The sequence below is a fragment of the Cornus florida genome, unplaced genomic scaffold, assembly GCF_030987335.1.
Source record: "Cornus florida cultivar Cherokee Brave unplaced genomic scaffold, ASM3098733v1 CherokeeBrave_3.0.0_Hap2_Chr03, whole genome shotgun sequence".
Taxonomy (NCBI): Eukaryota; Viridiplantae; Streptophyta; class Magnoliopsida; order Cornales; family Cornaceae; genus Cornus; species Cornus florida.
The window spans coordinates 50756936-50780791 of NW_026775573.1; the positions used below are offsets into that span (position 1 = coordinate 50756936).

The following is a 23856-nucleotide window of genomic DNA, read 5'->3' on the forward strand; positions in this document are numbered from 1 at the left end:
GCCACCATAGACTGCGTTAGCATGGGCATTGACAACAAACTCTCATGGCTTCACTGCAAGAAAACACCAAACACGCCCTCAACATTTGAGCCGCTATGGGACTCGAGCTCGTCACCTCCCCTTTGAGGGAGGAGGATTATATCGGCTAGACTAATGGCCCGGTGACCCGAAGTCGATGGGAGAGAACCAATTTTTCGTAACCAAAATATTGTGGATATTGTGGGAAGTGTGCGTGTTTTTCAAGCTTTGAGCACTCTTTCAAGTATTGCCTTTAGGGGTATGGTATAAGTCTTGGCAGATAGGTATGGTAATCTTCACCAAGGGCAGTGGTGGAAAGTCATTGAGTGACAAAGATCAGTTGTTTAGTTAGTTAAAAGGATAGTTTGGAAATGTTATTAAAAAATAGTACATTTAATTTTGGAATGCAATATGTTTTTTGGGACATTTCAAATAGAAAGATGGATAAGTATTTTAAGACTGAGAGAGTATAAATTTAGTAAAGAGTCGGTTATTCACTGTATACTTAATAAAAAAAGTAGCGAGAAGACTCGGGAACAACTTATTTTCGATGTATATGATTGATAAAATATTATATATGATTGATAAAATATAAATGACGAAAAAATATATAGAATGTACTGTGGTATAAGCAAGCAGAATTAAATGGTTCCAAAGGCATAGCGGCATTGGCAGGGATTCGGAAAGTAAGACTTTGAGGTATAGCTTTCGAATTGCACTCTTAATTTGAATAGTATGTGTGTTGTGGAGATTAGTTTTATGGAATTTTCGGTTATTAAAGAACAACACATGGGGATCAAAAGAAAATTGTAAGAAAAAAGGGCAACATGTTTCAAAAATAAAAATGTTAAAGATGGATGAGTGGAGTGGCTAAGAGAGATAAGGTTATTAATGAATGTGTGGGATAAAATCTATGGTAGATTTAAATGGTTTGGTCACCAACATCAAAGATTTAAAGAGGCATGACAAAAAAAACTATAAGATGAAGTTATTAAAAATGATTTGGAAAAAATAAATATAATAAGCGAAATGACATATAGTACGAAATATTGAAAAATCACAAATCGTGTGGCTGACAATTTGAAACAAAGTCATCATCTGGACTGTCTTGTGATTACAAGTCTAAAAATACTTAAGAGGGCTGAATGGGTTTACAAAATTCTATAAATTTTGTTTTTAGTTATTTCGTTATTCAGATAATATGATTTATATTAAAATAAATTAATCTGACTTTCTCTAATGTGATTGATTGATGTCCAATTTAAATTTAGATCTATATATCTATCTATATCAATACTACTTGTAAAGTCTATCTATACTACTTATAAAAGTTTTTCCTTTTTCTTTTTCTTTTTCTTTTTCTTTTTTTTTTTTTTTTTTTTTTTGAAGATTATAAAAGTGTATAGAGTTTTGACTTTTTATTTTATTTTTATTTATTAATATATAAATGAGCCAATAAATATGTCATTATTTATTTAGCATACTAATAGACATTATTTTCATTTAAATTATCCTTAAATTAATATAATTTTGAATTTTAAAATGCCATGAACTACAAGTTCGATTCAAATCAACACCAAGACGTACTTAATTTTTTTGAATTTTCATATATTATCTAGACACTATATAAATATCTATTCTACTTTTTTTTTAGTTGATACTCACACACTTGCTTCAGCGAAATTGTTTACACCTAACCGGAATCGATCATGAGACCTAATACTTCATGAGCCACTAGAACCCAAAATTTTTCCAACTAAGCCAAGCCCCTTGGAGTTCTATTATACCATTAGAATGTGTAGTTTTTTTTGTTTTTTTTTTGTTTTTTTAATTTTTTATATACATTTTCCATGCACATTTTGATCAAATAATATTTTTGGTTTTTAATTGAAGAAATTGGATTAGCCCAACAATTTGAATGGGTCAATAATTATTGTAATAGTTACGCGTCTTGTAGTTGCTCACTAACCTCTAGGAATTGCGTACTAAATATAATATATTAAAAATAAGATGAAATTGAATTTGCAAAAAATTCAATGTATGATACATGTACAGATGTACTCAGTACTCTCATATTTCAGACTTTACTCCCGTTTCATTTGATAAGAAGAATGAGAGGTCAAATGGTAAAAAAATGAATAAGACATTCTCAAGAAAAGTAAGATATTCTTTACTTATCTTATTTACTTGAGTGAAAGGTAAGAAAAAGAGTTAAAACACCTTCCATTGTGTGAGAATGAGATGACAAATTTTATATCCTTTTACACCACTATATCCTCATTATTTTAGTTAATACATATATTATGTAAAATATTGAAGAGTGATAATGACACTTTTGGTAGATAGTATAGTTATTCTTGCCCTCTCATCTCTCCCGTCCAATTTTTGACCAAATAATGAAAGTATACTTTTGTATTGATGCATTGTGCGCGATCAGAAACCACGTTGTATATGGAAAAAACAAGGGTAATTAGAGGGGGTACTGGTGTGATACTGATCGAGGGTTTCTGACGATCGAGTTCTAGATCAATAAAGAAGAAAAAAAAAAAAAAAAAACAAATGTAAATGATTTTTTTAAAGAATTTGTGTCATACCTTTTGAATTATTCTGAAACGAATCATACCATGTGGTGGAGTGGGTCGTTACAAATGGTATCAGAGCCTGACCCAGCCGGAAGTGTGCCGACGGGGACGTCGGGCCTCCAATGGGGGTGGATTGTGATGACCTTGTGGGCGGGTGTGCCGTGGGCGGGTGCGAGAGACACTGTCAGGCTACCACACTGGCGAGCGGCGGGTGCACAAGTCCCACATCGCCTAAGTAGAGGAAAGGTGAAGTGCTTATATGTAAGTGCATTATCTCCAATTGGTATGACGCCTTTTGGGATAAAGCCCAAGAGTAAAACCGTGCGGGCTCAGGCCCAAAGCGGACAATATCATACCATGTGGTGGAGTGGGTCGTTACAAATGGTATCAGAGCCTGACCCAGCCGGGAGTGTGCCGACGAGGACGTCGGGCCTCCAAGGGGGATGGATTGTGATGACCTTGTGGGCGGGTGTGCCGTGGGCGGGTGCGAGAGACACTGTCAGGCTACCACATTGGCGAGCTACGGGTGCACAATCCCACATCGCCTGTCAGGCTACCACACTGGCGAGCTACGGGTGCACAATCTCACATCGCCTGGGTAGAGGAAAGGTGAAGTGCTTATATGTAAGTATGTCACCTCCAATTGGTATGAGGCCTTTTGGGGTGAAACCCAAGAGCAAAACCGTGCGGGCTCAGGCCCAAAGCGAACAATATCATACCATGTGGTGGAGTGGGTCGTTACATATTCACTTTTCATGAATACTCCAATAAATAATAATACGATATTAAATACAATAATAAATTTTACTCATTTTATCCATAAATTCATAAATGAAATCATTAATTCAAATTTTATAATATATAACCGATTACAATAAAATATATTCTGTATACTATACTTAAAATTTATAAGGGTAAAGTACAGTCACACCCCTGAAATTTGGCAAAAGAATACTAATAAAAAATTTACCTATTTTTTGAACAAAGACACTCCTTCAAGGTTTAAAAATGGACAAAGACACCCCTTTACATGAGAAATTGATCAAATTACCCTTTGACCGTATAGGACACTTTTTTAATTTTACAATTTAATAAATGGGACCAATCTACCCTCATCAACAATTTATGCATAAAAAAAAAAAAGGGAAAAGTGCAAAAATAAAAAAACCTAAACTATGGTGGTGGGTGAAATCGAAGGCAGTGGTGAATGGTGGTGGGTGAAATCGAAGGGGGTGGGTTTTTTCTTGGGTTGTCTTCAATTAGGTGGCAGGTAGAGGTTGGGGAATTGGGTGTGGCTGCGTCGATGAGGGTGGTGGCGGCTGTAGTATAAAGTTGTTGCTGAAAGCAGTGGTGAGTGGGTGAAATTAAAAGCAGTGGTGAGTGGGTGAAATTAAAAGCAGTGGTGAGAGTAGTGATGGGTGAAATCGAGGGCAGTGGTGAGTGGTGGTAGGTGAAATCGAGGGCAGTGGTGAGTGGTGGTAGGTGAAGTTGAAGGCAGTAGTGAGTGGTGGTGGGTGAAATTGAAGGTAGTGGTGAGTAGTGGTGGGTGAACTGTTGCTGTAGTATGAAGCTCTCCGTATTAATGAAGATACCTGTGTCTTCTCTTGCTCGTCGGCCACTGTCCGAAGCCCCCTTGCTCGCCGACCACGACAGAGCTCTCCACCATCTGAGCCGCTGCAGCCGAGCCTATCACCCACCGCTGCGCCAACCATGCTGCTGTGAACCGCCATCAGTTCTGTCCTCGCTACCTTGCCCGCTGCCTATTCCACCAACCACATGACCCAGTTCTATCCAGCGAGCCCCAAGTCTGGCAAAGCCTAGTTCAGACCGATGAACCCGAAGCACGAACAGTTTTCGCGACCCATATGCTTACCCATCATCTCCGGCGAATATGAGAAGGAAGAGATTGAAGAACCAACACAATCATGCTTCGATCCGTGTTCAGACCATCATCATGCTTTGACGGGTGCTTCGCCGGAGTTTGGTCTCTGTTGTAGAGCTCGTCATTGCTCGAACCTTGTGGTTCAGTTCACTAAAGCCTCTCGAAATGTCCCTACCATCATTAACCTCATCGATGCCTCTCACCTTACCAAGAAATCCCCAATTTGCATCTACTTCCTCCACCTCGTCGAACTCACCGGTCATGCCTCTGCCATGCTCATTGTCCATAACACTTGTAAATCCGGCCACCCCACCTAGTTGCCCAAGCCCAGCCGACCACATCATCAACCTTCGATGACTTCGAGCATCACGTCGGATGCATCTCCATTCAGCCCCTCATAGTGGGATTTTGCCTCTGATTCGTGATTCTCATCTTCGTACATAATCGGTAGTTTTAGATCGGTGGTGTAGGGGAACATGGGTGGCAGTGGTGTAGGGGAACATGGGTGGCGGCGGCAGAGTGAACGTCGTCTGTATGTGTATATATATATATATATATACTTAGAAAAAGTCACTTGCAAATGCACATAAATAAAATTTTGTAAACATTATGAAATATTTTATTTATATATATCACATTATTAATAAATTTATAAAATCATAACAACCTTCAAGATTTAGTTAAAAAAAATAACTTTGAAGAGATAAAAGAGAGTTTGTGTTTGTTTGCTTATACATATCAAAGAAAAGTGTAAAAAAATTGCCTTTAAAAATAAAAAATTATGATATAAATATATTAGAATCAACTTTATAAAATTTCAAAGACATTAAAATCTAAGTAAAAGGACAACTATTTGGATTGTAAGGTCAAACTCATGTTACTCCACTTGATTGGTAAATATTATATATAAAATATTAAATATTGAAACTTTGAAGAGATAGAGAGTTATGGTTGATATGCGTCAAAGGAAAAAAAAAAAATATATATATATATATATATATAGAGAGAGAGAGAGAGAGAGATATATATATATATATATATTTCCTTGAAAATAGGAAATTAAAATGAAAAAAAAAAAAAAAATGAAGTTTTGGAGAATAAGAGTAAAAATGCTACACACATTTGAAACAACACAGTCCATTTATTAATTTGCAACAGAACAAACAAAGGAAAATTGCAATAAAGAATGATACCTAAAGTGGAGATGTTTTTCTTAGCGAATGAGGATTTGCAAGTCGTGGTCTGGTGGACTTATAAAAACATAAGATTTGATGATAATTTAAATATAATTTTAAAATTTTGATCAAATAACATATCACAATAATAAGCCATTCTTTAATATATATAATTTATAAGTGGGTCAAATTTACAAATTTATAAAATCCTTTTAATACTTATCGTTAGAAAAGGAAATAAAAATTAATAAGAAAAAAAAAAAAAAAAAAAAAAAAAACCAGACTTGAGAGAGAGGTTGATTAATTTTGCACCCAAATGTCTAGGTTTCAAGAACTATAGTATATTGTATTAAGAGATGTTGGAACGAATGATTTGATTAAATACTAATTAAAAAGAGATTTATAAAAGACACAACTCCTCAATTGTAACAGATTTGGTATTACGAATGTACAACTCTTAAATAGCATTTAGTATCAAACTATTGAGAAATAACAATAACAATTGTACTTAAATACTAATTAGGAACAAATTTTTAAAAGTCACCACTCTTCAATATTAAGATATTTGAAAACACACAACTCTTATAGCAATTAATACCCAAACTATTGGTGACTCTTAAAACATGAAAATTAAGTTACAAAAATAATTATTTATTAAAATAACTGCTTTAAATTCTAAATAATCATATTAATTCAAATAACCAATAGAATGAAATCTAAAAAAACACAACTCTTAAATAATAGTTAGTTAGCAGTTGTAATAGACAACTAATAACCTAATTTTAAAATGTATATAAATTTTATAAATCCAATAAAGCTATAGATTTATAATAATAAAAAAAATAGTTTAAATGTGTATAAATATTAAAAATTTATGCAACATTGGTATTGATCAATAAGATTGGCAAAGAGAGAAAAATGATTCACCGTTCACTTTCGAAACTATTTATATAATTAATAATTCATAAAATATTTATATAATTTATTCTCATAGGATTTACAACATAAAATAACTAAAAAAATTATAAAAATAGTAGAACAATAAACATTACACAATCGTTTCTTTGTTTCAATACTTTAAAGATCTCATTTGCATACTCTGCCATTGCATCTCCTTTTGTAATGTGAGCAATTTAAAATTTTAAAAAGAAATAAAAAAAAAACTGCCATATAAATTTTATACGCAATAAAAGTACGAAATAATAAAAAATTAAAGATCTTATGTCATGAGAAACTCATCTTCATCTGTGACTCAATAGTGTTATCTATTTTCTTAAGATGGATAAGGATCTATTTTCTTAAGATGGATAATGTTAATATATATTGTGTATCATCAAAAATCATCTGAAACACACAACGTAAAATTCTAGTAACACATGAGAAACAAATTTCTTTATTAAAAAGATTGGAAGAGAAATAAAATAATGAATATAAATAAATATTCTACATATATATTAACAAGAAACATACCTTCCAAAAAATAAGGCTATGAGTTGCAACTTGCAATTGATGCATATGAACCAAATTATCACTCTCGTGTTTCAAAGTTGTAGTTTGAACATTAGAAAAAACCTCTGACAAGAACTTTTTACGTAGACAAATAGAAAGGGACATATAGTTTGCAACATGAGTTCAACTTAGACATCATATATATATATATATATATACACACACACACACACAAAGAGAGATATACAAATATATGAAAAATCTGAATGTAAAACTGACATTGCATGAGTTGTAACCAGCAAAGTTCTACCGTCATGAAGTTCTTCAAACAACAACTTAAAACTGAAACAACGCTAATAAAATATTAAAATTGAGTATTGTATATAAAAATTACAAATAAATTTAACAATTGTAAAGTTTCAAACAACATCTTTAAATTGAAACGACGCTTCTAAATATTAAAATCTAGTATATAATATTATTACAAAAAGTGTATATAAAAAATACAAATAAAATACACTTTTATAGGGTAAATAAATAAATATATATATATATATATAGAGAGAGAGAGAGAGAGGGGAAGAGGGTGGTGGCGGTGGGGTAGTGAACGTTGAGAGAGTGGGGGAAGAACTAAGAAAGTGGTTTTTTTTTTTTTTTAATTTTTTTTTATGCATAAATTGTTCATGATGGTAGATTGGTCTAATTTATTAAATGATAAAGTAAAAAAAGTCTCCTGAATGTTTAAAGGGTAATTTGGTCAATTTCTCATGTAAAGGGGGGTGTTTGTGTCCATTTTTGAACTTTTAAGGGGTGTCTTGGTAAAAAAAAGAGGTAAGTTTTATCTGGGTATCCATTTGCCAAACCTTAGGGGTGTGACTGTACTTTACCCAATTTATAATTACAAAACTACCCAAGGGTTCCTAAGAGAGTTCCAAACGTAGTCTTTTCAGAAAATAAAATATTTAGATTTTTACAAAAATAATTATTTATTAAAATAATTGCTTTAAATTCTAATTAATCATATTAATTCAGAAAAGAATGATTGATAACCATTAGAATGAAATCTAAAAAGACACAACTCTTAAATAATAGTTAGTTAGCAGTTATAATAGACAACTAATAACCTAATTTTAAAATGTATATAAATTTTATAAATCCAATATCGCTATAGATTTATAATAAAAAAATAATAGTTTAAATGTGTATAAATATTAAAAATTTATGCAACATTGGTACTGATCATTAAGATTGGCAAAGAGAGAAAAATGGTTCATCGTTCACTTTCGAAACTATTTATATAATTAATAATTCATAAAATATTTATATAATTTATTCTCATAGGATTTACAACATAAAATAACCAAAAATTATAAAAATAGTAGAACAATAAACATTACACAATCGTTTCTTTGTTTTAATATTTTAAAGATCTCATCTGCAGTGCTCTGCCATTGCATCTCCTTTTGTAATGCGAGCAATTTAAAATTTTAAAAAGAAATAAAAAAAAACTACCATATAAATTTTATACGCAATAAAAGTACGAAATAATAAAAAATTAAAGATCTCATGTCACTCATCTTCATCTGTGACTCGCTAGTGTTAACTATTTTCTTAAGATGAATGATCTATTTTCTTAAGATGGATAATGTTAATATATATTGTGTATTATCAAAAATCATCTGAAATACACAACGTAAAATTCTAGTAACACATGAGAAACAAATTTCTTTATTAAAGAGATTGGAAAAGAAATAAAATAATGAATATAAATAAATATTCTACATATATATTAACAAGAAACATACCTTCCAAAAAATAAGGCTGTGAGTTGCAACTTGCAATTGATGCATATGAACCAAATTATCACTCTCGTGTTTCAAAGTTGTAGTTTAAACATTAGAAAAAACCTCTGACAAGAACTTTTTACGTAGACAAGTAGACAGGGAGATGTAGTTTGCAACATGAGTTCAACTTAGACATCATATATATATATAAGAGATATACAGATATATAAAAAATCTGAATGTAAAATTGACATTGTATATGTTGTAACCAGCAAAGTTCTACCGTCATGAAGTTCTTCAAACAACAACTTAAAACTGAAACAATGCTTATAAAATATTAAAATTGAGTATTGTATATAAAAATTACAAATATATTTAACAATTGTAAAGTTTCAAACAACATCTTAAAACTGAAATGACGCTTATAAATATTAAAATCTAGTATATAATATTATTACAAAAAGTGTATATAAAAAATACAAATAAAATACAATTTTATAGGGTAAATAAATATATATATATATATATATAGAGAGAGAGAGAGAGATAGAGAAAGAGAGATAGAGGGGAAGAGGGTGGTGGCGGCGGTGCTGCGGTGGGGTAGTGAATGCCGAGAGAGTGGGGGAAGAACTAAGAAGGTGGTTTATTTATTTATTTTTATTATTTATTATTATTTTTTTTTATGCATAAATTGTTCATGAGGGTAGATTGGTCCAATTTATTAAATGGTAAAGTAAAAAAAGTCTCCTGAATGTTTAAAGGGTAATTTGGTCAATTTTTCATATAAAGGGGGTGTCTTTGTCCGTTTTTGAACTTTCAAAGAATGTGTTTGTCAAAAAAAGATGTAAGTGTCCTTTGGGTGTTCATTTGCCAAACCTCACGGGAGTGATTGTACTTTACCCACTTTGTAATTACAAAACTACCTGAGGGTTCCTAAGAGAGTTCCAAACGCGTCTTTTCAGAAAATAAAATATTTAGATTTTTTTATTATGTTCGGGATTATATTTAGATTTTTTTTTTTATTGGAGTGTCCCTTCCTTCTTACGGAACCGACCAACCAAGGGTGACACCCATATATCATTCTGGCCCGAACCTGATTGCTTGAGCCGACATATCCCACACCCGCCCTTTCCCCGTTTCAATTCATACCGTACCCGTCCCATTAGGGTGAGACCGGAATCACGGACCCAACCCTCCGACAGGCGGCATCTCTCTCTAGTATTCCGCCCGTTCTAGTCTTTTGTTGTGGCTGTACCAAAACGTATAAGAAGCACTGAAAACGCTCTGCAACTGAGAGGTACACTACCTTCATCTATTTTTGCTTCGACTAAATTAGGGTTTTCTAATTGTTTCCTTTGTTAACTTGCGTGATTGGTAGGATAACTGTTGTTCAATACGTTCAATCTTTCGATTTATGTTCGTCAATACAATTCGCTCCCTTTGCATAATTTTTTTGTTTATTTTTCTTGAAATTATGCTATTTTTAGGTTTTTTTTTTTTTTTTTTTTTTTTTTTTTTTTTTTTTTTTTTTTTTTTGTGTTTGGCTGATTCTTGGAGTGTTCAAATTTGTTTCCCTTAGAAGTAGGTAAAGGTATTTAACCAAGAAGTTGCAAAGAGATATATCCCAATTCCCAAGAATTAAGCATTGATTTGTAATATAGTGATATCTGTTTCGGGAAAGCTAACTGTTCTGTTGGCAGTTCAACAATATTTTGTTTTCTCTGAGGTAAGAAGTAAAAATATAATGTAAAATCATGTTTTATAATTGATTTTGAAATTGGGTTATTGTGAGCAAAAAATTTGCATTTGAGTCTTGGCATAATATGTGTATACACATTGGGCTCAAAACACTGGTACCAAGTTCCAAGTACTATAATCAGTGAAAACGTTTACAACTTGAAACACAATGTTCTAACATGCTTTTATGGTTTCATTGAAGTTCAATTTGAGTTTCACGTTACAAGACCCATCCAAATTGTTCCAATAGCTTCATGGTAAAATCGCCACAGTTGTAAACAGAGTTTAGGTATATGAGAAATTCATATTTGAAATAATTTTTGTTAAACCCTTGAAAGGATAGAATTCAATGGCTGGTTCAAACATCTATTATTGAATTGATCACGTGCTTCTTTTTTATATTAGACAGAAACAAGGTGTTGGAAACTTCTTCCACCCACTGAGGTTACTAATTTGATGATCGCTAAAAACTTTGCCTCATTAGGAAGTAATTTTTTTATTTTAACTTACATGCCATTTTGTATTAATCAAGAGTAAACATTTCTTAAAAATAATTGGTTGAATTGTTTCTGTAACTCTTTTCCGGCATAAAGAGAAGCAACTCTTTTTCATTTTGCTACCCTGTCTCCCTTCCCCTTGCCCCTCACATCAAGTCAACTTATTTTGACAGGAAATATTCTTGGAGAAATTTCTAGTGAGAAAAAAAGAATGAAATAAATAAATTTAGTTGTATCAGTACAATCCTTTCTGAAGCTAATAGAACTGACATGAAATATTTTCTCTAAGATTTATATTAGGTTTATGTGTAGTCCACTCTACCCAATACAAGGCAGGACCAAATGGATTTTCTTTGAAATTAACCTTCTTTCTCAAAGTATAATAAACAGCAAGAAGAAGTTCCTTGCACAAACAAGAGCCTTGGCTGAACAAAAATTGGCTCAGATGCAGAGGACAACAATTATGCTGATGCATGTACTTCTCTTTGTCATGGGCGAAACATCTAAAATCAACTTTCCTCAATTTTATGTAAGAATTTACCCAATAAGTTAACCGGGAGCATAACCATCAGATATGACTACCGACAAATACTTTAAGTTACTAATCAGATGAATTTTATTTATGCTTGTTTAACGAGTTAGTTATATAATAGACACACCATTTTTATCTGAGAAATGACTTCAACAAACAGCCAAGCCTTAGGAAAATGATTTATACCACTTTCCTTAGTTCCACTGGTCCGTAACTCTATAACCAAATGGAAAGCGTTGATGGTGGAGGTCCTTTCTGACTTCCAAGGGACACTAATCATCTTCTGCTCCTCTTTTGATCATATATCAATTTTCAATACTTCATTGGTGTTTCTTCAAGGGCACTAGTATGCAGCTTTATGTAATTTTACTTACTAGTTTATTTACTTCCTTGCTTGTTGCAGTGTTTGCTGCAGGCTGAAGTTGTTTGCATTCGTTGTGAACTCTTGGAGGCCAAGTATCTGAACAAAGTTGGCTGTATCTGCTGCTTTAGGATGCTTCTGTGACAGAAGAAAGTTTATCAATCAAGTTTGTTAGTAGTAAAGCATGAAGCGCAAACGTGGGAATAAGAAAGGCAAACCAAAAAGGCCCACTGTGGTGGCTGCGAATGAGGCAATTTTAAATGTTGTCAGTATAAACACAGATGATAATTCTGGTTTGGATGGTTTTGAAAATGATGAATGTGACTCTAGAATAGAGGTTGATAAACCAACTACAGTAGGAACTAATAAGCCAGAAAAACTTGCAAGTATTAATTCTGATGGACAAATTGATAAGACAGCTGGAAAGTTGGTTTATGGGCGTGTTAAAGTGAAAATTAAGACTTCAAAAGCATTGGACTCTCAGCTTACTTCTTCAGATGCACCTACACAAAGTGATACTGATAAAAGCAGTCAGCAAGTGGGTTTAGAAAAGCCTGGTGTAATTAGTGAGAAAATGGAAGACAGTGCCAACTCATTGTCTGAAATAAATACAACTGTTTCAGGGAATCCTTCTAAGAAAGCCGGGAGCATAAAGATTAAGTCGTCAAGAGGTTTTGGTTCTTCAAGCAAAAGTCTAAGTAGTGATGCTGCACTGGTGCAAGGTGAGAGGACACAGCGAAAGGAACCTGAGTTACTTCGTCAGGATCCTCAGCACAAGAAGCAAGAATTAAGTGCTTCCCTGTCGGTGTGTTTGATGTTTATAATACATTCTGTTACACTTCTTAAATGATGTAAACCTGAACTTTCTGTTGCTGATATTTGTTTGAAACATGCTTATTGTGTACTTATTTATCCTCCTATTCCCTTAACATAGGTTATCAAGAAGGTTATGAAAATGGATGCAGCTGAGCCTTTTAATGTACCCGTAAATCCTATTGCACTTGGAATACCTGTAAGTCTGAATTGCTCTATACATTCTATGGAAGTGTGTGTGTGTATTTTATTTATTTATTTACTTCTTTTTTCGTTTTTTTTTTTTTTTTTTTTACTTTTTATGGTGTTTCATTTTATGGTTTCATCTAGAGCTCTCCTTAAACTAAGCCTGCAATTCAAATGGGTTGAGGGGTTGAATCAGGCTTGGGATGAAGGTTGGCTCAATTGAAGGTGTGAAACCTTCAACCCAAGCCCAATCCAACAAGATTTCAACTCTAGCTCCCCAACCAAGCCCAATCTGCACTCCAATGGTTGAAAATCAGGTTGAAAGTCGGTTTGGATTTATTTCCCCTTCTACATCATTGTGCTTTTATCATTACACCAAGCAATGACACCTTAGGCATATATGAGCATATGTATAGATATTCATGTTAGAAGTGGATTGGGTTTGGATCATGCAGTATATCAGCCCATCTCCAACCCAAGTTTGGGTTGGGATCATCCAAGGCCTAACCTAAGCTTTAAAAAAATTGCTGTTCCCTGTGGAAAATTGGGCTGGATTCAAGTAAGCCTGCCCAAGTCACCCATACTATTTTTTTTTTTTTTAAAAAGAAAGATAAATAAAGCTCCTGAAAGTTATTAGGCTTTTTATCTTTCAGGTATTACGGTTCATCAATAAGTTGTGAAGTATTGTATTCTACTACCTACGCTGGCCTATGTCTGTTAAACTATTTTTGCATAAAACGGGCCTATCTATACTTTGGATATTTCTTCTCTTCTCTTTCTGTTTTTATTTATTTTTTTAATATATTTTTAAATTCATTATGAATTGGGTTTGTTTTAAATAAAGGAATGATTTGTTTGCTTATTTAAGTCTCCTAACATTTATTACGCTGCCTACAATCATGAGGTAGTCCACAATGCTTTATTATACTTTTCCTGTTATGTTAAACTAATATTATTGAACTCTTTTTTGTGCCTGAGACCAGGACTATTTTGATGTCATTGATACACCAATGGATTTTGGCACAATATGCAGCAATCTTGAAAATGGTGTTAAATACATGAATTCAGAGGATGTGTATAGGGATGTGCAATATATCTGGGAGAACTGTTACAAGTATAACAATAAAGGTGATTATATTATGGATCTCATGAAAAGGGTGAAGAAGAACTTCATGAAGTATTGGACAGCAGCTGGGTTGTACAATGAACAACCACATGGTGTTATTGGTGAGGGTTTCACGGTTTTGGTCTTCCTTAGTTATTGCATCTTTTTACGATATCCAGTATTTGGCTAATGGAAGACATTGACTTATTCATTTATTATTATGGATAAATTTTTGTAGGGCAACATAATATGAGTCTTTTGATTCGCGTTTGGTCATTGGGCAAGAAATTTACCTTTTCCAGATCTTTTACACTTTCTTCCTCGTGTAGTTTTATGTTTTCAAAGTTCTTGTGTTTTGTATCCATTACTGATAAATGATATTATGAAATATGAATATGAATATGCTTATTGATATACATAAACATTTATTTTTTACTTATAAAAAAAAAAAAAAAAAAAAAAAAAAAAAATAGACATAAACATCATTTAATATCATTGATGTCATTCGCCCAAGTTCGTTCAAGTTCTTATGAATTAAAATTTACAGTAGAAAGTATATGAATTCTCTTGGGATGAGATCAGATATAATAAAAGGGACTTTTTGTAACTTATAAATACCTTTATCCATTATTGGCCCCATTAATCAAAGGAGTTGGGACGTACAGACTAGGTGCGGACCTAATTTTGGGCATCCCTTTGCACAAAGCAATCACCCCTGTTTTTTTTTTAAATTTATTTATTAATATACAAACTTTAATTATTTTCTTGTGCTTTGTGCTTGTATAGAGAAATAATGTACAAAGCAATCACCGCTGATTTTTGTAATCTACAAACTTTAATTATTTTCTTGGTGCTTTGTGCTTGTATAGAGAAATAATGTTTGAATAACACTGCATCGAACAAAATAGTGTCAAACTGTCAATAATGTTGATATATCTGTAGGTACACCTTGTATCATGACCATGAATCAGTACCTTTTTGCTGATCTACTAGAAGTTTGACAATTGTAATATTGGAAAAAATATTTGATAATGGCAATTCTCATCCATTGATGGTATGAGTTACAATGTATAGTTTTTACCATAGCTTGAATAGATTCTGAAGAAGTGATGTATGTATAATGATTCCCATATAGGTGCAAGGATTATACTTTTGAAGTCCGTAGGAACTCTAGGTTACATTGATGGATTGAAGTAGTGAAATGGGCATCACTTGCTTATACATGTTGTTCTTGTGTTGTATTTGGACACGAGGATGTATATATGCATAAGATTCTACTGAGATGGATGTATTTGATATGTGCACTGATGCCTCTTTTTTGTCCTAATACATCTCCCCCCAACAAGTAATCCACACGGGCATATTCCAAGTGGAATTTGCACTTCCCCTCTCGGGGATGGCAGGAGATACCACAAAAACTAATAGTTGGTGGTAGCAGTCTGAATTTAATTTATAATTCTTTCAACAATTTCAGATATTTTCATCTTGAATTCCATTTTACTAATATGCACGTTTTTTTTGCTATATTTTAGAACATTAATCTCAATTCTGGTATCTCCATCAGTTATCTGGGTTGTTTTTGAATCTTGATCTCTCTGTTGACTCTAATAACCTCTTTGATAGTTGCCTGTTTTGTTGTTTACCTCCGTCAACACCCTTTACAGAAGCATGTTCACCCTCCAAATTGCTTCTGGTGTCCACAGTAATAATTTGTAAAGTTAGACGTTTTGCTCACCCAATTTTTGTTTGAACATGAATGCTACTAGGATTGTTATAATTGCCTGTTGTGGTAACAATATGCTATTCTCACCTTACATGCTTGTCTTCATCTTCGTGATAGCAGTATTCTCTTCTTACTAGGTGTTGAAACCATTCAAGCAAGAGACATTGCAGCTTCCAGTCATGTGAAGATGCAGGTGAATAGTGGTTACTTAAAACAGAAGACACGGAAGCGCCATGGGTATGCATCTGTAGGTTCTTTTAAATAAATTAGTTTTCCATTTTGATAATTTATTGCTCTTATTTTATGAGGTTACTTGTGGTTGAAGCATTCATGATGATTGAATTAACACTACTTCTTGATCACTGTAAATTTCTTTTCTTTTTTCGAGTTTGACGTAAGAATAGGTTCTTATTAGATTCCTTCTATATTAACTTTTCTTTCATAAAATGTATTCGGGAGAAAGAGAACAACAAAGTGGATTTGCTTAAGGTGGAAATGTTAGGGTTAATGGTTACCATGGCTTCTATGTTTCCTAGTGATAACAATTCAGTAAGAAAGCCTCTCTCTCTCCTCTTTAAATATGTGGTTGGATCATAGTGTATCTTAACTAATATTCAGGAAGATGGATCCTGTTATGGAATATTGCAGTATTGGGTTGTTGATATGGACATCCCTTGTTTTTAATGAAGATGACCTCCTCTTATGAAGTAAAACATGTCAACTAGGAATCAGGTAAATTATTATTACATTGATTTGGAGTTTTTGTTGCCTTACTAAAGAGGGATGCTCTCTATAAAAAATTTGACTAATCTATATCACTGTACAATATAAACTCTCAAACTAATTCCTGGATACTTTTATAATGTTTGGTTCCGATACTACCTTTGAAGTGTTAGTGCACTGTCGTAGAACCATATTTCTAGTATTTAATAATTCATCAGTGGTTTTGTTCCTCAATAACTTGAGTCATTTTCAGTTCTGTTTTTTATTGTTCTGTACTGTATATTGCAAAATTATAAATTTGTACTATAGTTAAGCTTTGGTCACTTGAGTAGTTGATTATTTTGTGGAGTTTTAAGGAATCTGTAATTATTGAATCTGCTGTAGTTATGCATGTGTATATTTCAAGTTTGCATTTAGTTCAGTGAAAAATCACTTTTAACCTATTTAGGAAAAAAAAAAAAATCACTTTAACCTACTGATATATTTATCAAAGTTTGTGGAAGTTCAAAGCTGTTGTAGAAAGTAGTAAACTGCTGGCATGGGATCAGCAAAGGTGGTACATTAGATTATTTTTTTCAGTTTTCTATATGCTTGGTTGGATTTTTGTTTGTAAAATTTTCCTTCTTCCCTGAAACCATTGAATGCCTACTACATTTTTACCAATATTGTTTTCCGGCACAGGCAGTTAATTTATTTATTCATTAATATTTAGCTTCTCAAGTTGTCAACTTTTAACAGAGTTAAACGACACAAGGATGACTGCCTATGTGCTATATGTGTAATGATGCGCCGCAGGCAAGAGCGCGAAGAGAGTACTCAAACTGTTGAAGATCAAATTGGTGCCAGTAATAGTCATCTAGCTCAAGAGGTGATATATTTTAATCTTTTACCATGACTGTATTCACCCTATTTTGGTTGATTTTTAGGATTTTCTATTTGTAGATTTGCAAAGTGGGAACTGTCAGGAATACAAAATCATCATCATCATCCTTGCTTTTATTCCATACAAACGGGGTCGGGCACATGGATTCTCTTTTTCCGGTCTTTTCTATTATAGGCCATATCTTCTACTAGATTTATTTTTTTGAAATCATTTCTAATCACTTCATTCCATGTTAGTTTTGGTTGACCTCTTTGTCTCTTTCCCTCAATGCAAATCAATCTTCCTCTCCTCATGGGTGCAATCTATAGGTCAGCGTAAAATATGCCCATACCACAGTAGTCTACTCTCTTTTATTTTCTCACTTACAGGCGCCACGCGTACTCTCTCCCCAATCCTTTGAATAGCAATCCTATATTTCTTAGTTATTCCTAACGTCCATGTTAACATCCACATTCCTGTTTATCTCTTCATTTTACTTATCAAAAATAACATCCACATTTCTGCCGCATGGATGTGTTGTTCGTGTTTCTTTTTTAGTGCCCAACATTCCGCACCATAAACCAGTCTGATCATTGTCCTATATACTTTCCCTTTTAATTTAGTTGGCATTCGTTTACCGCATAGAACCCTGCTAGCATTCCTCCACGTTGTCCAACCTATTCCAATTATACTACTCACATCATCTAAGAAGCATGGACATGGACACGACTCGGCACGAATATATGCCAACATGTCAAATTCTAAAAAAGTAGGACATGGTCACAGCGTAGACACAACTAATATAAATATAAAAGTTCATCTGTATATGTATTGACTAAGACAATTAGAGAACTTCAATTAATTGATAATTTTTATACTAAAGTCACATAAGTTAGAAGGGGAAGCTATTTGAATATCAAAAAGAATATATTATATTAGATATGATATATCCTCTCTTGTCTTTGTAGTTATTTTTTTTGTTCATATTACATACTATGACATATGTTTAATGGTAATGTTTTTTTTTTATTTTTTATTTTTTATTTTTTATTAAAAAAAGAGGTTGAATGCTTTGATAACCCCCCCTCCCCTCTCGGAATTGTTTGCACTCAAGAGGATTCGAACCTTAGAACACTTTGTTATATGTTTATAATGTTGTTTCTAGGGCTGTCATATCTTTGTTTATAAAAGACAAAGAGAGGGATATGTTGTCGAGTGTCCGGAATGTGTCGACCAAGTGCTTGAAATAATAAAAATAATTTTTAAATTATGGACATGGTCATGAAGTGTTGGAGATGTATCCAGGAGTGTCCATTAAGTGTTGGTGTCCGACAAGGATATGGCACCTCATAGAAGTGTCCGTGCTTCTTAGTAGATCATCATCAATCTCTCCATTCTTTGGTACAATTGATCCTAAGTATCAAGAATAATTACTTTGATTTCAGAGTGTAGCGTTCTTGATGGATATATGTTTGACAGATCTGATCTGTTTAGTATTGTTAATCATTTACATGCTATATTGAGAAGAGGGTTTTAATCTGTCTTTTTCTTATAGAAGTTCACTTTTTCTATTTTTTTCTTTTACATTTTCTGTTTAAGGAAACTTCACCTGTGGAAAGTCCTTACGATGAGGACATTTCATCAAATATGGACAATTCACTAGGCCCGGATGCAGATGCTGACTCGGAAGGAAAAGGCGAGGAGGTGAAGATGGAAACCACTGAGCAGCTCTATAGCCCTTTACAGGACAAGCAGGAGATTGAGATGGAGATCCAAACAAAAGGAGAGGGTGAAATATCTGAGCATTCACAACTTGGTGATAGATCTGGAGAGGAGCATGATAGACAGTATCAGACACAAACGCCTGAATCAGGTGGATATATCCAGACTAGCAATCAGAAAGAAGAAATATTATTGCAGCATGACGAGAAAACTGTAGCAATTGAGCCACAGAAGGAAAAGGTATATCTTCTTTCAGCCGATCTTTTCCAGCACCACATTATATGTTTTTCAACTTAAAATAAAGATTACAGGTTGCTTAGCTTCTTATGATGTTGGGTGTAAGAAACAAACAGTTTAGTAAAGCGTATTATTCTATTGTATGTCTACAATTTACAACAGTACAAGCATATTTATATGCCCTAACAAAAGGCTGATAAAAGACAAAAGACTAAACTACCCATATAAAAGACAATAGACTAAAGTACCCATAAGAACTAAAATGTGCGAATATTTTAGCAACATGAGCAAAAGTTTCTTCATGGTCAATACCATACTCTTGGGTGAACCCCTTTGCAACAAGACGGGCCTTGTACCTCTCAATAGAACCATCAGACTTGGTCTTTATTTTATGGATCCACTTGCCACCAACTGTTTATCAGGGGGTAAAGGCACCAAGTCCCACATGCAACTCTTATTCAAAGCAAGGAGCTCTTCGTCCATAGCCTGTTGCCAATGAGAATCAAGGACAGCTTCGTTATAGGAATTAGGTTCAGAAAGAGAATGAATAGATGCCAAAAAGAAACAAATATATTCTCTAACACGCCCCCTCCTCCTCCTCTCAAACTCACGATGTGACACTGAGAAGCATCAAGAGTTTGTTAAGAAGAAAAGAAAACGCATATAGTGCGGGACTTCGTGAAGAAGTCAGCCAACTGCATAGTAGATGAGACATATGGTAGAGAAGTAGTGCCAAGTTGAAGATGATGGCACACGAAGTGACAATCAATCTTAATATGTTTTGTACGCTCATGAAAGACAGAGTTATGAGCAATCTGAATGGCGCTCTTGTTATCACTGTACATAGGAGTAGGACCAGAAAGAGGAACACCCATATCAGCAGGCACCCTTCTGAGCCAAACTAACTCTTCTAGGCACGATACTCAGCCTCAGCAGAAGAGCGAGCAACAATTGTCTGCTTCTTGCTTTTCCAGGAGATGAAAGAATCACTCAAAAAGACACTGAAGCCCGTAGTTGACTTACGATCAGTTGAGTCTCCAGCCCAGAGAAAGCTTGAAGTTCCAATGCAGATGTAGATGAAAATAATAAACTGTGATGTAAACTACACTGGAGATGGCGCAAAATGCGAAGAATAGCAGTCAGTGAATAGTAGTAGGAGAAGACACAAACTAACTTACAATGTGTACCACAAGGCAAAAGCATGTGGGGTTATGTCACTGGGATTTCGACTATCCCATTAGATACCAAAGCTGAAAAGTACTCTGAATTTCAATCACTTGGATAAATAATTCTGTGGATCACTTGGCCAAGCTTTCCACCGCTATCCTATAATTCTGTGAATAATGTGAAAACAATCACTTTTTAGCTGAGTCCCCATATCCTATAAATTGATAGATTGACGAATCCGACCCCTAAGCATGTACCCGTGCCCGACACCCGTACTCGAGTCCGGGTAACATAGCTAACTTGTAAGATTGAGGTGGAATAGTTTGAATTCCCTTCTCAATACTAGTTAGAAGAGGACGAAGTAGCTCCACCAAGATATAGTTGCTCTCTTAGAGCATCTCCAATGCATAAAGTTATTTGTGCATGCCAAATCTATATTTTGAGGAGTGCTACAGTATCAAAATGATATATTTTAGCAATTCTACTCCAATAGTGCGTTGCTATTTTTTGACACAACCACATTTTTTTTTCAACAATTATTCCCAATTTCCATTTTCAACCACCATTCTTTTTCCATTGCAAATATAGATAGAGATGGACAGAGGAAACATAGACAGACCCAACAATTCTTCCTACCCATCATTCCTCCAATTCTACACAAGAAATCTCAGGTTCATCTCATTTTCAACCCCAAAACCACTACTCATCATAGCCCTAACACAAGTTTCTCACATCCAAGCCTCAATAATCTGCTCCAAATTGCATAAATTGCAGATAAGAATCCGAAGTGGAGGCCACGATTTTGATGGCCTTTCCTATGTCTCAGATCATGAAAACATTGATAAAATTAGATGGACAGACTATGTAGCGACTAAATATGACAACAGTAGAAAGAAAATTCAATTAATATGATTATTGAAGTCAATATACATATGGGAATTTCTTTACCCCAGAGACCCAGAAACAAACAGATTGATGAGAGAGAAAGAAAGAAGCTAATCATCATCACCGGTCGAGGGAGCCACGATCGAGGGACCCAGAAACAAACAAACTCCGGTCGATTTTTGATCATCATCGCCGCCGCCTTCTTCACCGGAGTGCATGCCACGACCCAGAATGACGGCGACTGCAGAGGGAGCCACGATTGGACAACCCAGAACCACGATCGGACCACCCAGAACCACAGACCACCCAGAACCACGGCTGAGCAGCACCTTGGAGTCCTCCAGTGGGCCCAGATCGTCGAATCTGCCGCTGAAGTACAGAATCCGGTAACGGTAGAGGAAGAAACAAGTGTTGCAGATGAGAGGGAGAGAGAGACGACAGAGTTAGCGATATCGAGGAACAGAGAAAGCAACAGGGGATTGAGGGAGATAGGACGACGTTGCAGATGAGAGGGAGCGCGATATTGAGGGACAGAGATAGCGATATTTGAGGGATTGAGGGAGATAGGAAGAAACGGTGTCTTTGGGCCATTAAACAGACTTGCCAAAAAAATTTGGCAGCTCTCAAATGTGAGAAAATTTGAGATTTTCAAATTTTGAGAGGCCAAATGAAAGGCCATTGGAGAGCTTTTTTTTTGCCCATCTCTCAAATTATGAGTTTGAGAGCCCAAAATAGAAGAGCATTGGAGATGCTCTTACAATACAAGAGTCATAATTTTCTCCATGGATGAAAAGACACTATTTGAGTGGTAATACCATATTCCCCTTAAAAGTCTTCAAACATCCTAAAATAAAAACATTACTCTAATAATAATAAATAAATAAAAAATCTAATTCCATCTATCTTTCCCACACCTCCAATAATAGGTGCGGTTCATGTGTATTTCAAGCTCTCGGACCATGCTCCGTTCTCCATCACCAAGTCCTTAAGTAAATGCTGGGATGTGGTTTAAGATTAAGTATAGTGCAAGATTTGTTGGAATGTGATTCTTGTCGCCGAACTTAAATAGTTTGAAACAAGTTTTGTTGGTTTGAACTAACAGCAGCCAGCCTAAAATTGTTGATAGTCACTGACATAATCAAGCACTAATATGCTGTGAATAGATTGGCGTATGGGAATGATTACTAAGACTGGTGGGAGCTGTCCCAGTTAGTGGAAAGGAAATTTTCTTGGCCACCCTGTGGGTGACACTGAGTGAGCATGCATAAAGAATACTGCACTAGTGGTTTATAATAATGATTGGAACTAGCCTCACTATATCTGATATTTGGGGTTAATTACCCATTCCTCAACCTAAAACCGATGGAATGCTATTGCTTTCATAATTTTTTTATGACTTAAGAGTGACTGAACAAAGAACCCAATCTGGTTATGGTTAAAAGGTTGACCGGTCCCTCTGATATCAGCCAACACGCACCAGCTGTTGTAACAGTTTGGGTTTCAAAAGAACCTAATTGTTTGTGAATAGCTTGGGCTTGGGTCATTAAGAGCTCAACACAGGCTTGAGTCGTTAAGTAACCAAGCGGAACTCTAGCTCATTCTTTGGCTCCTTTAGTAAAGGAGTCAAGTATGAAAAATATGCGGTTAGCTTGTTTGAACTTGTGAACATCATAGCCTATTACGCTAATTTTTGGTTTTCACTAGCATGATATTTAAATGCTCGTCACACATCAGTTTTTTGTCCAGAAGTAAAGTGGAATGCTTAAATTCCAGTGCTGTCCTCTGTTAACATGGCATGAGATAGTATCTCTATATTCCCACAGCATGAAGCATTATTTTTTCAAAATTTGAGACATTACCAATATGTTTGTATTTTGTAACTGCAGAATGTATTGATTTTATGATTTGTTCTGGTTACAGAAGTTATCAGAGAAGAGTCAAAAAGCAAAATTGTACGAAAACTTCCGCTGTTTGGAAAATCCTATGCTTCTGAAGGTGTGTGGAACCCTCTTTCCTGACGATCGTAAATCTGTCTGGACTGGACATCATTCATTGGCTCGAAATTCTGGTCCTGATTCTGGTAGTCGAATTCATGCAGCTGTCACAGCTTTAATGAAGTAGGTGTTAATATTATGACCATTCTTGGCAGCGTTTGTTGAGTGGATCCTAGATAGATCATATATAACTACATTCAGCGGTGGATAAAATCTGGGAAGAACTTGATAGTATGATTTTGGATGTGTGCTATAGGAGATTGATGCAAATTACAATCCTGTGAACTGTATGATTCTAATTTAAACTTGATTTATACTCTTTTCTCGGGTGATTCCTGTTGAGGGTTTGAATGGAATGTTGTAATTTACATGTTTCATTAAAGAAAAATGCTTGAATATGATTCATAGAAGATCTTTACTAA

The 23856-nt window shown here is 34.4% G+C and overlaps 1 protein-coding gene across 2 annotated transcripts; it reads left to right on the forward strand.

Moving 5' to 3' along the window:
- The first annotated feature begins 9949 nt into the window (after positions 1–9949).
- LOC132300495 (uncharacterized) lies at positions 9950–23856 on the forward strand. 2 transcript variants are annotated; one of them, XM_059797596.1, is made up of 8 exons: positions 9950–10187; positions 12060–12822; positions 12952–13029; positions 14000–14243; positions 15982–16081; positions 17306–17435; positions 19029–19391; positions 23364–23856. In XM_059797596.1, exons 2-8 carry the CDS (start codon positions 12202–12204, stop codon positions 23559–23561), a joined length of 1734 nt encoding a protein of 577 aa, XP_059653579.1. In that variant the 5' UTR covers positions 9950–10187; positions 12060–12201; the 3' UTR covers positions 23562–23856. The 2 variants fall into 2 exon arrangements, with proteins under 2 accessions (XP_059653579.1, XP_059653578.1); XM_059797595.1 differs by having other exon boundaries at positions 9952–10187; positions 23361–23856.

What these genes read in the sequence shown, in the direction of transcription:
- LOC132300495 (XM_059797595.1), top strand. Translation starts at nt 12,202, where the DNA reads ATGAAGCGCAAACGTGGGAATAAGAAAGGCAAACCAAAAAGGCCCACT. An exon ending in ACAACCACATGGTGTTATTG is followed by an intron (nt 14,244 to 15,981) that starts GTGAGGGTTTCA and finishes TCTTCTTACTAG; the next exon opens with GTGTTGAAACCATTCAAGCA. An exon ending in ATAGTCATCTAGCTCAAGAG is followed by an intron (nt 17,436 to 19,028) that starts GTGATATATTTT and finishes TTTCTGTTTAAG; the next exon opens with GAAACTTCACCTGTGGAAAG.